Raw genomic sequence first — 15,950 nt, forward strand, 5'->3', positions numbered from 1 at the left:
TAGCGGTAAAAAAGGCAATAGGGAGCGGGAACAACAGGGCCGAAACAAGAATATTTGGATCATGGATGGTCGAGGGTTGGTTCAGGTCACACGAGATGTGAGCCAACGTGCCACGAAAGCTGTTGTCCGTGAGATGGGCGCTGACTGAGATTGGTAAGGACGCTTCAGCCAAGCCAGAATACCTCATGGCGTGCATACCATGGTAGAGCACTCTTCAGGTACCGGAGGACGACATGGTGGGAGTAAGTGTCGCTTTCGCCTTGAAAGGTTTCAATGCACGGAATTTCCGAAGAATGGGTCAGGACATGCCAAGACTCGGCCAGCAAGGTGTGTCGGAAATTTCGAACATACGCGTGAATAAAGATGCGAGGGAACTCGCCAGCATCATTCCGTGGCTCGCTTCCAAAACGGTGCCAAGCCTTAGGACGGTTCCGCAGGCTACATGGATGATGGAAGCGTCGGACGTATCGTGGGCGTGCGAAAAGTCCGGACGAGGTTCCGTGATTTATGGCAAATGTCTCATGGAATGTGTGGAATGTGAGGTCAGGTAATCCTGTGTCTTTGGCGATGGTTTTATTCGTCAGCTTCTAGGAAAAGGCGATATCTTCGTATCCCCAACACTTTAGACGATGACTTCGCTTGAAATTGACTCCCACTCACCGGCAGGTATTAAGATATACAGTGCATTCCCTGGCCCACATCCGTTCCAAACTTATTTTGCGTTATTGAATGCTTGCAATGCTACGAATTCTCCTTGAAGCAAAAGTAAGGGCTGTCAATTTGCCGCTCTGAGAACAATCAATGGAGTTGCTCACAGTGCAGACACTTTCGACGACCACAGGGTGGCTACCAGCGAGCGTAGGCGTGGGGTTGCACGTACTGTGCCATCCAGTACCGTATTAGGCAAAGCAATGCCGCCGCGTACGTCTTGTCAGCCCGACAAGATATATGTTTCGCGGAACCTGCAGCAATGTGGATAGCAACTCTGGCCTTGAGCGTGGATCATTGTCATCGCTCAAACAGGGTTCCTGTACTTGAAACCGAGGTTTGTGTGTGGTGACGTTAGTGTTGGAACGTCACCGTTTTGAGGTCTATCCCTCATGAACATGACTAGAGCTGAAAGCGAGCGCGAGATGGAAATAGTAGATCCCACGCCACAATTGAAGTCAACATGCGGACCGCACCAATTTTACTTCCTGGAACATTGAACTATGCATGTTCGTCGTGATCTAAGGTCAAGGGGCCTTCTGAGACCGAAAAGGGGAAAGGATTAATCAATCACGTAGTAGAGAGAGCAAGGATGTGGGAGGGTGTCGGACACCTCAACTTTTTTCAAAGCACTTCTCTTTGGGCTGCAAAAGTGATACATCGAACGGGAGTCGAACCCGTGCCGCTTGCTAAGAGTTGCTCCTCTTGGAAGGCAAGCATGATACCGTTTCACCATCGATGTTGTCGTCCAGTTTGACCATTGCATCCCAATGTATTTCTCAGAATGCCAGGCGGTTTTCGGACTGGGTATTTCAAGTGTCGACACCAAGATTATTGTAATAGAATGATGAAGCCCCTGCCAAGTTGAAATAGCGGCGGGCTACCAAAGGGAGGAGCGATGGGGAGGCATATTCTCCGAAATACGGAGGGAACGAATGGAGCACTAAATGAAATACTATTGAACCTCTGCTGCTCAGCCGCATGATGGAAGAGGACGCTTCGATGTGGACGAACGCGGAAATTGATTGCGCCGTGAAGATTTGAATCTCCGGGGATATCATACTCCTTTGCCGCGGGCCAGGTCAGTTGTCAGTTCTCCACTAGTTGTACGAGAATTTCATTTCAGCATCATATTTCCTACAAGTACATCGGGCACAATCTTCAGGGTACTATGCCATACAGAAGAAGAACAATAAAAAACGAAGACGAAACTGAAGAAGGATCTAGTCACATCGTCCACTTTGCTTACGCAGGTGGGCTAGGGTGTTCATTAGCATCAATGCACTCATAGAGACATAGGTTGACACTTACACACGAGGAACAGAAGTGACTGGGCCTAAAGAAGAATCAAAGGGTAAGAGGTTTTCTGGTGTCTACATCGCCTGCTTACTCACCAGGGTCAGCACCGAGAGCAGGGAAGGCGCCAGTGGCACACTGGAGAGGAAACAATTCAGCGACGTTGCGAGATCTCTGATACAGTGCGCGACGTACGGCTTGTTCAACGTCGGTCTTGCTCTTCCCGGCGGGGAGATGGGGTTTGGTTACAAGGGCAGCGGGGACGGGGATGACATCGGAGCAATCGATCATGGCGTCCTGGTTTTGTCCAAGCATCGACATCTTGAACAGCGTGTCGGAGAAGCGGTCTTGAATCTTCTGTTGATCGTCTAATTATCGTTGATAGTGAGCTTAGGAGGAGAAATGGAAGCGATAGAACATGATACTTACTAGTCATGGACTGCCATTCGCAGGATGTCCTATCGTCTGATACATTTGGATGTTTCAATGGGGAAATATTATTATGAATGAATAGTTTCAAGTACCTCGAGCGAACTGTCAAATCGGTACGCATGTCATGTTAGAGATCGCTTCTCAGTGCAAGAGGGCAATGTAAAGACTAACCAAGTGATCTGACTGGAGTCTCATTTCACCCTTGAGTGGGGATTGTACTTCGCCGTGATTCCCACCAGTGCTATCAACAAGTAAGCAATATGTACGTGGATTGGGCATTAGGAGAATTGATTACCCTGGGAAGGAAATTCCGCGGAGTTGCGTCTCGATGAAGATTTGTGAATCGAAAAGGTTTGGCGTTGAGTCGAACGGCGTTCTGAGTGCGTGTGAGCCACAAGAGAATAATAAGCTAGTATGCACAATTTACCCAGGAATCTTTACAAAAAGTGAAGTCAGCTTCGAACATCGTTAATTTTTGGGGTAATGCTTACAGTTTCGTCAACATGATCAGCTGCAGCGACAGAGTGCCTGTACGCTATGTCAGCCATAGTTTCGGGATCGAATGGTGTCTAGCGTACGCGGAAAGGAGCCAGACAACCTCGACAGAGACGAATCCAGCGTCATCCATTCGGGCCAGGATATCTGTGATGGTATCTATTCAAAGTCGTTAGCAGTCTGCGGCAAAGTCACGAAAACAGCGGCTTACCGAATGGTTCCGGAACTAATCCAATGGGTGATGCGGCCTTGGCTGGAGGGCGACCTAAGAAGAACGGGATTCGCGGAGCACCAGGACAGTTGGTAACGGCGAGGGTGCCGGCGAAGTGAACCCTGCGGAAAGTAGTGAGTGTCGATCCTCAGTCTCAAATATGCCAGTGAATAGCGTACAAATCGCCTGCGGAGATGTTGTGCCTTGCAAGGAACGGTTTCTCAGCTTCGACGATCTCATCGATACCAAGGTTGGCAGGGAAGTTAACCTCAGTATCAGAGAATGTGATGACAGAGCCGTCGGCACCTCCCATAACGCTGTCCTCGACAAATCAATAACAGGCACGCAATACAAAATGGGCGAAGACCTACCCCCTAGAAGGAGAGAATCCAATGGCGTCGTGGAACGTCAGGCGAAGGGCTTCATGCGCCTGGCATAGATAGCAATAAGTAAGGGGTCGTAGTAAATTGAGTGAGCGTACATCTTCGCCGCATGCGCCGTCGTCGAACAAGTTCTTCTGTAGGTCTTCCATGAGCGGGAAGAGGACACAACAGGCCGCGTTGGCGGTAACTTGTCCGCCAGCACAAGTTGCGCGTTTCTGAGGCAAAGACACAGCTGAAGCACGTCGTGTTAGCCTAATCAGTAGAAAGGGCCGCGGTGGCTCACCTTGAGCGACTTGGACAGTCGCAGCGAAGGCAAGGACGAGCGCAGAAAGCGAAGCGAAAGTCATTGCGATATAGGGATGCGACTGCAGTAAGACTTGAGGTCTTGGAAGATAGAGGCAACGACCCCCCCCCTTTTATACCTAGCGAAGAGTCAAATAAAACATATTCCTTGGTGTTATGGCTTTGGTTATTCAGCACCGTACTGCCAGGTGATTGGCTTTCGCATAATTTGTCGAGGGTGAGAACGGGTGTGTGTACGACCAGAGCGTCGGGTGCACGAACGGCGTCCGCGGGTGTTGGTTATACGAAGTGCACGCCAGTCTTGTCCAAGGCGGCGGAAATGCATGATGGTGGGGATATTTTAAGTACAACCGCCTCCGGGTCCGAGAGAGTGGGGTTCTGTTTACATCGAGGTATATGAGATAGCTCAAGAGATAAGAAAAGAGTCAATACTTGTCGAGTGTGAAAGTTGTATTTTCCGCCTGAACAACAGGGATCCCGCATTGAAGGGATAAACGATGCCATTCTACGGAGGTGTAATGCCGAAGCAAATTTCATTGTCCATTGTTCCGTTTTGGAGTTTGATAGACTCGGTGGGACTCCCGACTGCTCTGTGGTTGGACGTGAGTCGAATGTCTCATCATCAATTGGCAGAAGTCCCATCGATGTTAATTTGCGCCAAGGCTTCGGTATGAGCAATGTGACTGGTCGAGCAGCTATTTTCGGAGAGAAGGAGGGCACGAGGCTGATCAGGGTATACAGTAAACAAGCTCGGGAGTCACGACCAGGTGATGGTCATCGTGAGATATTTAACGTCAAAGAGGCTTCGATGTTGATGTATCGAGAGGAGGAGGGGCACCTGCTGGTTTCATTGAATACAGCGGCGTATTGAATTATCCAACCCAGAACCAATCATCATCAGTGTGTTTCTCATGCTCGGGGCGGTCACTCACCGGCTATGAGATCGTTGCACACAAGGTCGATGTACCCAACCTAAGTCGTTGACGAAATCGTAAGGAGCATCGAAAGGGTGAAATTACTCGCAAGAATAGAATAAGCTGAGGGAATTCAAGCGACGGCATTGCATAGGCATTTGCGGTATGCGGTAAGACTTATGCAGATGACCAAGGTCCATCCATAAGAGCGGAACGCTCTGATATTACTTCGTGGTCCCGGGTCGGATAACTATGATCTGTCAATGCGAGGGAACTGAGCTAACCAAGTTCGTATAGCTTACTCTCAAAGCAATGTAGAGGGGACGCTTGCTTTTCGCGAAATGGTATGACGACGTAGCAGCGCAGCTACGAGGGGCTGAGTGCTAAGTATTCGTTGAGAAGGCCAGGTCGAATGGCTGCAAGCAAGAGAACCAATCACGAGCGCCTAACAGAGTGGCGCGCCTTGACTAAAGAGGATGCCGAAACGGAACGCCTCAAGAGCCTTTGTTTCGGGTAGAAACGCGCAGAAAGTCAGAATGAAGTCGGCCTAATGGTTCTTGTGTCACTCAAGGCTCCGACATCTCACGCGGGTATTGTGAGGGTACCACGGAACCATACATCTTGCGCCGCTTTCCAGAAAATTCGAACTGGCAGCCTTGCCATAGGTCAGACGACACTCCTTTACAAGAAAATACTGCACAATCAGCGATGAGAACGATCTAAGAACGTGGGTTGCCTACCGGGACGACAACGTACCGATCATGGCTGTTACGACAGGTTGTCGAGGAGTTTGGAGCTTGGCCATGCCGAGGCAGAGTTTGCAGTCCCTTTAAACGAGATAGAAAATCATTGATGGGCATTGATCGGGTACGCCGTAACGCGACGACGTCAGCGGAGGTGGAGAATGAACGACTTCATCCCACTGTGTCATGAAACCGGAAATTCAATATACTCACATGAAACATTCGGATCTTCCTTCGAGCGGAGCGAAAGCTCTTACCGACATCCTTCTTGTTTCGCCTCAGTGTTTTGCTCTTAGTGTTTGGCGCCGATGAAGAAGCCAAGCGTAGACAGACGCTCTGTTCAGTTGAGCACCCTACTTCCACTTACACTCGCAGGCTAGATGCTACTTGATCGTTGCGAGTCGCCTTGAATTTCCACGACCAGCATCGACCACCAATTTTCTAGATGACTGGGTGCACCAGCGCAGGCAAGAGAACACTGCACACGCTCCTATCATCTATCCCATTACGTGAGTATCAGCATCTAGGGTAGCGTACATACGTGCAAATCCACCGCTGCTGGTCTCAAAAGTGGCACCGACGACTAATAGTGTTTCCGCGGCATCGAAGACTGTGTCTCAGATGCGCAAATTCGCTGCGTGGATGGTCTCGTAGATAATCACATCCTCGCCGTCGAGGGTATATCGTAGTCGATCTGAGTAGCAGGACAAGATGTCAGCTAGACAATGATACGCAATGGAGAGTGACATACGAAAGGCTCTTACCTTCAGAGATATTCGAGGTTGGGGAAGTGAGATACCAGCAAGGTGCGATCTGGAAAGTATCGCATAAGGAGAGGGTACTGATGGAGACGAATGGCGACGAGCTGACGAATTGTCACTAGGCCATCGGCTGCGAGACGACATCTGTCTTGAGTAAGATCGGGATTGATGGGGGAGGGGAGGGGATTCTCGAAGTGCCAAGGCGCGGGCAAGCTGGCGGCTATTGTACTCCCTTTGCGCCATCACCTTCCTCTACTACTCAGAGAGTTCGAGAGGCTGCTGTGAGCCGCAGCGAAAGGATGATATCTAGAGAAACTGTAAAATTGAGCGGGGGCGAATGAAGGGGTTGAAATGTCCGAACTCCAGCGTCAACTCAAAAAGCTTGAGATGCGTGGCTGCCGCGCCCGCGGGAATCGAGCGAAAAATTCTGGGATCGATGTTGGCCAGGGATCGATAAGTATCTCGATACGGCGTATGTTGACCAGAAATGAGACCATGCGGTTCATGGATTCGTTTATGATTCAGAGGGGAACTGGTAGGTTTATCACAATATCGGGCGGATATGTCGTGGTAAAACAGACATCTGGGGTATTCTCGACGCCGTGAGCCAAAGAACTCAAGTTGTGGACAAGGACGTCGTTAACGTGTTAACGAGTGGAAATTGGCATTCGCACCTCATCCCAAGAGATAATTAGTAGTTTCTTGGCAGTACCACAGAATATTGCTCGCCCGGACAGTATCCCACCCAATCACAGGGACTTCTTCCCTTCGAGGTTTGTACATCGTCGTAGTGGGAAAAACGGGTGACACAGAGGGACACGTGGCTGTTCATGACCGTTTGAGTTGGCGCTTAAGACGCACACAGGAGACGATATTCGATTTATCATCGGCGTATGATCTGCTCTTCATCGACATCTTCGATCAGCACTCCGCCACCAATGCTCCCGCCAGAAATCCTCCTTGCTATCGTCAACGAGCTGGTGAGCGACCGCCGAACACTCCTCGATCTCCTTTTCGTATCGCGCCAGTTCCACTCGCTCGCTCTACAACCTCTCTATCACGAAATCGCATTCCGTATGGACCGGCCGGACGAGAGTCTGATAAAAAAACTGTGCTCCTTGGCTCGCAACGCCGAGCGCAATCCCGGAATGCGGTTCACGACATCGTTCTCGTTCGTATTGAAAGGGCATCGCGCCGCCCCGCCGAACCTCTTCTATGAGATGGAAGAGGCCATCAAGCGCATCGTACCCGCCCTATCCGCGGTACGCCGCATATGCCTATCGATGCACGCCTCCGTAAATGCGCAGATCCTGTGGCCGCTGCCCGTCGGTGCCCCACTCACGCATCTCCGGGTCCACGAGTGCAGCTTGAAGTCCGAGTATCTCCGCCGATTCCTTAGTTCGCGGCCGGCGCTGCAGTCGCTCGAGATAGACTGCTTTCCCTATGGTACATGGCGAATGAACATCGTCCCGTACAAGCTGCCACCCGGCTCATTCCCCCCGCTGCGTTCGCTCTCCGTACCACTGCGAGAACTGGCGTACTTTGAGACGCCGCCCCCTTCGCTCATAAATCTTGATCTTTCTGAACCCACTTACGCGCTTGAGAGGAACCCCGAAACACTGCGCCAACTGATCATGCCCTTCACCTCGATTCGTGCACTCTCTTTTTCCAACGTCCTTCTGTTCAGCGTCTCATTATTGCCCCAGCTGCCCAACCTAGAATACCTTCGGTTGGATGAAACTTTCGTACGTTGTTGTCCACCCTGCCATATATCTTACGCATTTGGTATCACTCAGGCGAAGCCCATGATTCATGGCCTCCTTACGACCACCAGATTGAAATATATACGGTGCTTGGAATCTGAGGACCTAGGACACGATGTATTCGGAGCTTCAGGAACACTAGTGGTCGCCGACATCGCCTCCCGGCGGGATCACACTTACCGCATGTGCAGAGGGGTTGATGATTCGGTTCCCTTAAATGATCACTGGGACGAATGGGAGGGATGGTGGGAGCGCGCGCAGCGGGCGGTCACCAACGCCGAACGTTCGTCTCTTAGCATGTCAAGGGTTTAGAAGGCGTGAGTCAAGAGAGGGTGTGCAGAGATAGCCTCCGTGTGTAACAAAACCGGGAGCGGTGCTTTGCGAGGTCTATCATACCAAGCAGGATCTAATGTTCGAACTCAAGCCGACGTGGCGGCTGCGATGGCGATGATGGGCGAGATCGTTGAATAAAGACGGCGTCGGGTGCCCAAACGGAATGGGCTACTTGGAGGTGCAAGATGACCAACGTCGAAGAGACGTCTTCAGTAACGAAACACAGCCACGGGGAGGGGGTTAGTGGATGTAGTGTATGTAAGACGCTGAAGAGATCCGAGGAGGTGGTGCTATTGACCGCCCGGCGGAGAAGTCGCGTGGAACTGTGGTAGCAGGAGCCAGCCAGTGTCGCCGCGGATGTTGTAAAGAACTTTCATCATCGATTGGAAGGCGCAAGCGAGTGGCAAAGTCGATCTGCGAAGGATAACCTGGCTTCCCATCACCCGCTTATATACTACACTAAGGTCGAGGTAGGGGGGAATAAGGGGGGATCTCACATGCTGACGGTGTATATGGCGCGATAAAGGCGGAAATGAGGCGAATCACCGTGTATATGCGCACCATGAGTGAGCGAGACTTGTCGAAAAGGCTTGTGGGGGGATGAGGAGTGTTCTGCGCTTCGTGGAGGCGGGGAGGGTCTCGGCGAGCAGAGTGAAAGGAATTGACCCCCAAAAGGCCCAAATACCTTTATATATGCGTGGGATACTCACCATGTGGAGGCCGTATGAGGTGATCAAAGAGTCAGGCTAGAGACCGCAACGAAGACTGGGCAAAGTCCCCTCTAAAGGCACCAAAAGAAGAAGAGAGACCACACCGTGCACAAAATCAAGCTCAGTGTAAAAGTGTAAAAGAGGTGACTCGCAACCTGAAGTTGCGATTTCGCGGGTGCTTAGTGAGTGGTGGAGTGGTGGCATATTCAAAGAGGGGGGTATGCGACAGAGCCACGGAGGGCGCGGGGCCGGAGTGAAGCCGGGCGGGAGGTTTCGGAGAACCAGGTATAAAGAGCGCGTAGAGCCGTGGATACGAGGGGAATGTCAACGCGGGGGAGAATACGAGAGTGGCGAGGACGTCGACAAGGCTTGGAACGGAGGGGGAAGGAAACAGCGGAGAGAATAGCGCGTACCAGATACGGAGACTGCTGTGTACTTCTGGCCAAGGCGCGACGATGGAAACAACGACGAGGTCTAGTGGAAGAAGGAAGAAAGAAGGGGGAACGACCTGCGTGTGCCGCAGAGTTCTTATAGGGACGGCCCGTGCGCAAGCTACCTTGCTCTCAACACTGCGCACAGACCCCGCTGCAATCCAGGGTGTACGATACCTTTCCATCGATTTCCATTAAATAATATGAATGTTGAAAAAATATTATCTTTGGCAGTGACACAATGGACAAGCGTATATCACGCAACACAACAGGCTTGGGGATCAGATCGATCAGAAGCGGTTGCGGCGAAGAAGTTATACCATTATCTACGTGAACGAGACGACAATTAGGACGAACGTGGCGAAGGGGGAAGACAGCAGAGAGACGTAGGCGTCCTGAGTCATCATCGTAGGACGACTCTGATCCAATACATCGTCAAATCCTTTCGCTGCCTTCAGAAATGGGGACGCAGTTCGAAGACCTTGCAGGAGGTCGTCGCTTTCTCTGGGCAAAGGACTGCTACCTGCAGAGTAAGCAGAGTGTTGCGTAGAGGGAAGGAAGTCCGACCAACTCACCTCATCCCGCGTGGAAAGCGCCAGGTTCCCTGCCATCCTCTCTATGGTCTTTTCCTCAGCCCCGGACGACTAGCGTTCACCTGGACGAGATATGCACGATGAAGTCCGTTGGTATGGAAGAGATTGTGGCCGTAAAGGTCCATGAGTTCGTGAATCGTGCGACGATTGTTGGATCGTTTATTTCGTGGATAGCAAGCTACGACCAGTCGACTATTAGTATTCGTGTGTACCATGTCCAATGTCAGTCCATGGATGTGGAAACGTTCTCGGACGAGGTGAGCATTGTTAGAAATTGCCGATGTGCGGTTTTACCTTGGTCAATCAGCTTGGTTTAAGCGGGCCGGTGGCCCCGTCGTGATACTGTGACCCAAAATCGAACGAGACCCTCGACCGAGAAAGTTAAGAGGATTCAAGATCTCTGCGAACGTTCTCTCAAAGCTCCCGGTCGCCCCGCTTTTTGCCCGTGTTCCCACAGAACATCCAAAAGTTCTCAGAGCTACGTCGACACAGTTCCCCAGCCCTTCTCGGTATACGCTCTGATCCATCCAGGATACATATTACATACTTCGTAGCTTGTCTGCCTCCTACGCTTGTCGTTTCGTTCGGGCTCCCAGGGATGACCAATGCTTCTATGGGCGATTGGCAAATCCTTTTGACTCGCATATGTGTGCAGCATCCATGACGCAGGATCTGGACGGTTTGCGATGTACTCCTCGGTGCCAAATTTGGGTGTCTGTACGCCCGCTTTTCGGAAGCGTCATTTCCTCGGAATAGGCATCGTTTTCTCCTTGTCTCGGTGTCTTGCAGTTCTCCGGAGTGCAGTCGTACATCGAGCCTAGTAGTAACTGCTTTTCTAGCACTGAGACAAATCTCTCACTAGTCACTAGTCACTGTGGAACGCGCGGTAACACCCACTCATCTTGTCTTTCATGTTCTCTTCACTTATTTCAGCTTTATTCCATATCAGCAGTACGCTCAGCAGCGGTGCTTCAGCGGCACCGCAATAACAGACCCCTGCGCGGTTGATATGTATGATGAACGAACTCTCATGCACTGCGGCCCGTAGCTCAAAAACGAGCAAGGCGACTCGGGTCCCGAAATCCCTTTCAAATTGTTTTCCATTCGTTCTCGCCGATGACATCAGCCGCGCAGGCCTTCACATCACAAGTTCTTATCATACGGTACTATCAAACAGTCTACTAGCGTTGATAGCTAAGCCTATAGACCTGCGACGGCTGCGCTGCCATCCAATAGTCACCTCTAGGTCCTTCGACTCATCCTCGCCTGTAGGCTAATCGAATCCGCCTCTGATTTGTACAAGCACTCGAAGTTTTGCTTTTCCTCGAGGAAAGTGAGTTACTTCTTGTCTACTCCCGCGCTCATGCGCAACGACATTGATGTGTCTCCTAAGTAGTTGGAATGTCAGAACCTATAGCACATTGTTGTGTTCCGGCACCCAAAGGCCTGCGTTTTCGCGCACCATATGCCCGTTAATTGTAGAGTGATCGTAGTGAGGCGACAACATTCGCGTTCTTTGGCTATTCCTTTGTCCTCGTCCCTCCACATACATATGCGATCTATATCAGGGCAGTTGAATATGTGCTCTTGGTCTGAATCAAGGCACATGATTTATGGGTGCAGGACGATAAGAAAGCTAAATGAATCTACCTGCACTGCAAGGATGAAAGGTAATTGAGCGTACCAGGACCCCGCGGGTGGATGGAGTGACTGGATAATCCTCGAGGACCATGGCAACGAGTCTGAAGTATGGGAAGCACAAGTCTACAATGCACTCTCCAAATCATGCAACCCGTCATCCCTTGTGTTCTGGCTCCGCACCTATAATTTCTATTGACACAATATATTCCATTTTCTGAACGTTGAGGAAATTGCCTAATTTAGTATGTTCGGTGGCTAATATCGACAACCCTGAACTTGGAAGCAACTCCTGTTTCTGCTATTCCTGCCACCTCCCTCCACTTCTTTCTCCCTCTCTCACCACACCACCGCCTCTTATCCGCACTTCTTTCTGTAAAACCTAGCCACAACCATACAAGACTGTACAAGCCATGGCCACGCTCCACGAACGCAGGCATTTCTGGCTATCCAAAAATGTCCTGCGGCTCCTCACAGCACGCGACGCCTGGGACGCTTGGAGCCAGTACTGCTGCAGCAGGATTAGCCCGGAGGACTCCATGGAGCGATGCTTCTTCCAGGCATACAACGTCCGGACGTGCCCCCCGGCCGCTGAACGAGACCGCGCGGGGTGGCAGCCCCTGCTACAGCGCTCCCTTCGACGCGTTATCTTCGGTGAAGAGAACGACGTATACACCGCAAGGCTCGGAAATTCGAAGCATAACGACAATAAAGTGCACTGCTTCGTTGTGAGGCATCATGGGGTGACGGGGTTCGTCATATACACGTTCAATGAGCCTGGAAGGTCGCGTCGCGCGCTTGAAGCCCTCTACGGCGGTCAACCCAGTGGAATGCGCATTCCCATCGGAGACCTCTTCAAGCACATTGAAGTGTCCTATGTCGATGCGACTGCTATGCTGTGTACCTCGTTCGTCGTAAGTAGATACAACAGTCGTTTGCGAACTGGGCGACTCACCGTATCCATTGTGACAGACGGCCTTGGTGTCCCGCACGAATAGGGAGGTCGCCGAGCTACAGGCGATCGACGGCAATGATCTGCACTCAGCTCAGGACGTCCACAATTTCAAGGGGAGGCGTGTGCCGGCCATCGACGACCTCGACGCCCAAGATGACGCCCCAGGAGTGGCCCCTATCCAACGACGGACACTGGACCGTTCTGGCAACAAGGGAAAGCACGTTCAATGTCAAAAATCTGACGACGAAACTCCAGCCTCGGAAGGCGAAGAGTCCACCAGCTCCGGAGATGATACACCTGCTGCCGGCAGCGGGATGGGTAGCTCCACTCACAGCTTCTTCAGCGGGGAAACTACTGGCGCTGTCGGCGCAAGCGAGGATGCCGACTCGGATAACGATGAAGATGACGACTATAACGTATCCTACTTCCGGGCACGCCAGGAAGTCTCCCGGATCAATGAATTTGGGGTGATACGGAGCAAGGGGGTGCACGGTGGCTATGAAGACCACACCACTATCCGTGCGCGCCTCGTCCCATCGGAGGCCCCTCGCGTCCCCAGGCGTCCACCCCCGAAGAAGGCTCTCCGCGTCTTGCGAAACGTCTTGGGTATCAAGCAGTAGCTGGAACGCCGCAATGTGTCCACCTGGATGTCGAAGCGCCTGGAAGCCGAGTTGAGGACTGAGTTGGAATGTTGAAATTAATTGCCTTGTTTTCGGATGTAGGGAAGCTTGGATTGTGAAAGCATAGTGTTTACCTATCAGTGAAGGATGTACTTGTTATTTATTAGTAATTAATGTGCTTGCAGGTTTCAACCACATAAAGGAGACGTATTTCACTTTCTGCATCTCAAGGAAGGATACAAGAAGTAGCCAGCCCACCCAGGTTAGCCGAACATCTTTGACAACGCTCTCAGCTGTTCTAGCTGACGGGACACGGTCTGGGACTATAGAGAGGATCGCCATACGTGTACTAGTAGACTCAGGCAGGGAGGAAAGTTGGTACATCGCTGAGATGCTAGCAGGGAAGCGAGCTCACCTAATGCTGCTCCAAAGCACAGCTCGTGCCTCCTTCACTTCCACACACTCGGCACTACACCAATTGGATGTCAGGAACGTAGTACGCATTTCTACAGATAAGCAGATGATCATCACATCCGCATGTGGAGATCTTCGCTCTTTCGCTCTTTCTAAACCATGTTTTTCCGCGGATCAAGATACGTGACTTACGGCCTCCCCGCCTTCTTAATACAGGCCAAAGAACGACCGGCGTAGCTCATGAAATAAATCATCTGTCCCCAAAGCTGGTATTGGACGCCTGGTGGACGGTGTGTCCACATCTTACTTTACCGCGCTTTTGCGATGTTACGCCATCATCAGCGCATGTTCCTGAGGATCGAACATTCTGACTCACCTCCCACGTCGCATGCCGCGCTCGCTGGCCATATCACCTACACTGCTGCTGTTGCTCAGGATTCTGGCCACGCGGGTATGCCTCTGCTGCATCATAATGCCAGCCTTCTCTCACAAACTCTGTACCTCTCATGCTTGGTTGTGGCAGTCTCAACATGTTCCCCGATCAACCAAGGCTAGCAATTTTCGTGGTTGAGGGCAAAGATCATCGGGTCGTCTTGGATGATCACATACCCCGAGCAATCGGAACTCTCTGCTGCGAGGACTTTAAAGTATGAGTAGTCCTTCGCCGCTCCCTCAGGAAACCGCTCCTTTGCGGAGCTCTCACGAACGGCTTCATCTGGACTTTCATGAACGTCTATCTAGGCGACGCACCATCTTCTGGGGGCACCCATTGTGTCTCGGTGCCGGTATCGTTCAATACTATCCGTGCAGCTGAATTGTAATTGTATCACGCCCCCGAAACCCACCCAGCGCCCAACCTCATTTCGGGGCACTGGCGAGGACGATTGGTTCCGCGCGAGAACGGAAGACGAGCTGAACCCTGCATCCATCCACGTGTCGTCTGCGTGTGCGGTGAGCCGGTTTGTTCGGGGGAGACTAAGGGGCTATGCTCTGCGTTCAACCATGACAGCCCAACCCGCCCTTCCCTTCGAAATCGTCGCCGAAATCATCACCAACGTCGACGACACATCCACCCTCCTCAGCTGCCTCCTCATATCCCGCAATCTCACCTGTTATGGCGAGCCCAAACTATACAAGAATGTCTCCCTTAGCGGCAAGCAACTCAAATCCTTCCTCTACGCCATCGAGAGAAATCCCCAACGCGCAGAGCACACCGTCCACCTCGTCACCCACTCACTGCACGTCCCCTCTTCCGAACGCGATCCCGATCACACCATCACCAACATCGCCCACTACGTTGCGCTCGACAGACTCCTCTCCATCCTCCCCAACCTCACCTCTTTCGAGAAACACGCCCGCAATGAAGCCGCTTCCCCGTATTTCCGGTATCATCTGTTCCTGCGCTCGCCCACTGCGCGGGCGCTGAAAAGACTGGTCTGGCTCAACACGGGGCGGTGCCTGCCGTTCCTCCTGGCAGCGCGGGAATCGTTGGAGTTCTTGCAGCTGGACGGAGGCGCAGGTGGTCTGCTTAGTACTTGGCAGGCGGCGGCGCTCCCTGTGCTACCACGTCTGCGGGCACTGCGACTGCCATATCCTTCCCAGCCTTCCCTGAGTCCGGCTGCCCTTGGTTTGAATCCTGAGGAGTGGAAACGAGAATCAGATGCCCCAAATACGCTTCCGTATGAACACTACAGTTTTGTAACGTGGATTCGGGAGAGGTACGCCGCTACAGTCTATCCTCTTTGGCCGGCCACTGACAGGTGACGCTCCGTGTTGTCATTCAGCGATCGCGCTTCGTGAAGCCTCACCCAGGCCCTTACCTGGGGAACCTTGCTCACTTTGAGGCCGAAGTAACGCAGTGGGTTCTCAACCCGGTCGATATGGTGTCTCCGGCGCACCGTTGAGGGTATCTTTTGTATTTACGGGAGCGACATAGCGCGCAACCCAGATGAACACGTCCTGCGACTCCGATGGGGCTGAAATTGTTTGGAAGCCGTTCGACTGCAACACCGCCTACGCCATAGGCCTTGCTTTAGCGACGCTGAACTACCGAACGACGAGGTCGTGTCGACATTGACTTGGAAGTGCCCGCGGCTGTGGCGCATGCATCATTGAGGGATTGGTAGGGGAGGGGGAGTGAGAAGGCTATTATGCTGCTGAAAGATGGGGATAGGCTCCGGTGGGAGGTTAGGAGAGTGAAGCAGTGATTCAGATGTGTTGACTAGGTGGTGATCAGCGCGTAGGGAC

At 52.0% G+C, this 15,950-nt stretch overlaps 4 protein-coding genes and 1 non-coding gene across 5 annotated transcripts; 3 read left to right on the forward strand and 2 right to left on the reverse strand.

Moving 5' to 3' along the window:
* Positions 1-1,364: 1,364 nt before the first annotated feature.
* Positions 1,365-1,450, reverse strand: PC9H_005766. The gene has a single exon. It is a non-coding gene; the product is annotated as a tRNA-Gly (tRNA).
* A 503-nt stretch (positions 1,451-1,953) lies between these two features.
* On the reverse strand, positions 1,954-3,872 carry VPL1_2 (Versatile peroxidase vpl1; the record flags this gene model as incomplete). The annotated part of the gene is made up of 16 exons (XM_036775326.1): positions 1,954-1,966; positions 2,020-2,044; positions 2,103-2,142; positions 2,200-2,372; positions 2,434-2,469; positions 2,529-2,538; positions 2,608-2,677; positions 2,732-2,812; positions 2,864-2,871; positions 2,928-2,964; positions 3,015-3,090; positions 3,143-3,264; positions 3,322-3,459; positions 3,514-3,572; positions 3,624-3,757; positions 3,809-3,872. 16 exons carry the CDS (start codon positions 3,870-3,872, stop codon positions 1,954-1,956), a joined length of 1,086 nt encoding a protein of 361 aa, XP_036633828.1.
* A 3,267-nt stretch (positions 3,873-7,139) lies between these two features.
* Positions 7,140-8,321, forward strand: PC9H_005768 (uncharacterized protein; the record flags this gene model as incomplete). The annotated part of the gene is made up of 1 exon (XM_036775327.1): positions 7,140-8,321. The coding sequence occupies one exon, from the start codon at positions 7,140-7,142 to the stop codon at positions 8,319-8,321; it is 1,182 nt and encodes a 393-aa protein (XP_036633829.1).
* A 3,806-nt stretch (positions 8,322-12,127) lies between these two features.
* On the forward strand, positions 12,128-13,289 carry PC9H_005769 (uncharacterized protein; the record flags this gene model as incomplete). Its single annotated transcript, XM_036775328.1, has 2 exons — positions 12,128-12,628; positions 12,687-13,289. The coding sequence occupies 2 exons, from the start codon at positions 12,128-12,130 to the stop codon at positions 13,287-13,289; spliced, it is 1,104 nt and encodes a 367-aa protein (XP_036633830.1).
* Positions 13,290-14,705: 1,416 nt separating this feature from the next.
* Positions 14,706-15,503, forward strand: PC9H_005770 (uncharacterized protein; the record flags this gene model as incomplete). Its single annotated transcript, XM_036775329.1, has 2 exons — positions 14,706-15,421; positions 15,488-15,503. The coding sequence occupies 2 exons, from the start codon at positions 14,706-14,708 to the stop codon at positions 15,501-15,503; spliced, it is 732 nt and encodes a 243-aa protein (XP_036633831.1).
* Positions 15,504-15,950: the final 447 nt, after the last annotated feature.

The sequence above is a fragment of the Pleurotus ostreatus genome, assembly GCF_014466165.1.
Source record: "Pleurotus ostreatus strain PC9 chromosome Unknown scaffold_3, whole genome shotgun sequence".
Classification (NCBI taxonomy): Eukaryota; Fungi; Basidiomycota; class Agaricomycetes; order Agaricales; family Pleurotaceae; genus Pleurotus; species Pleurotus ostreatus.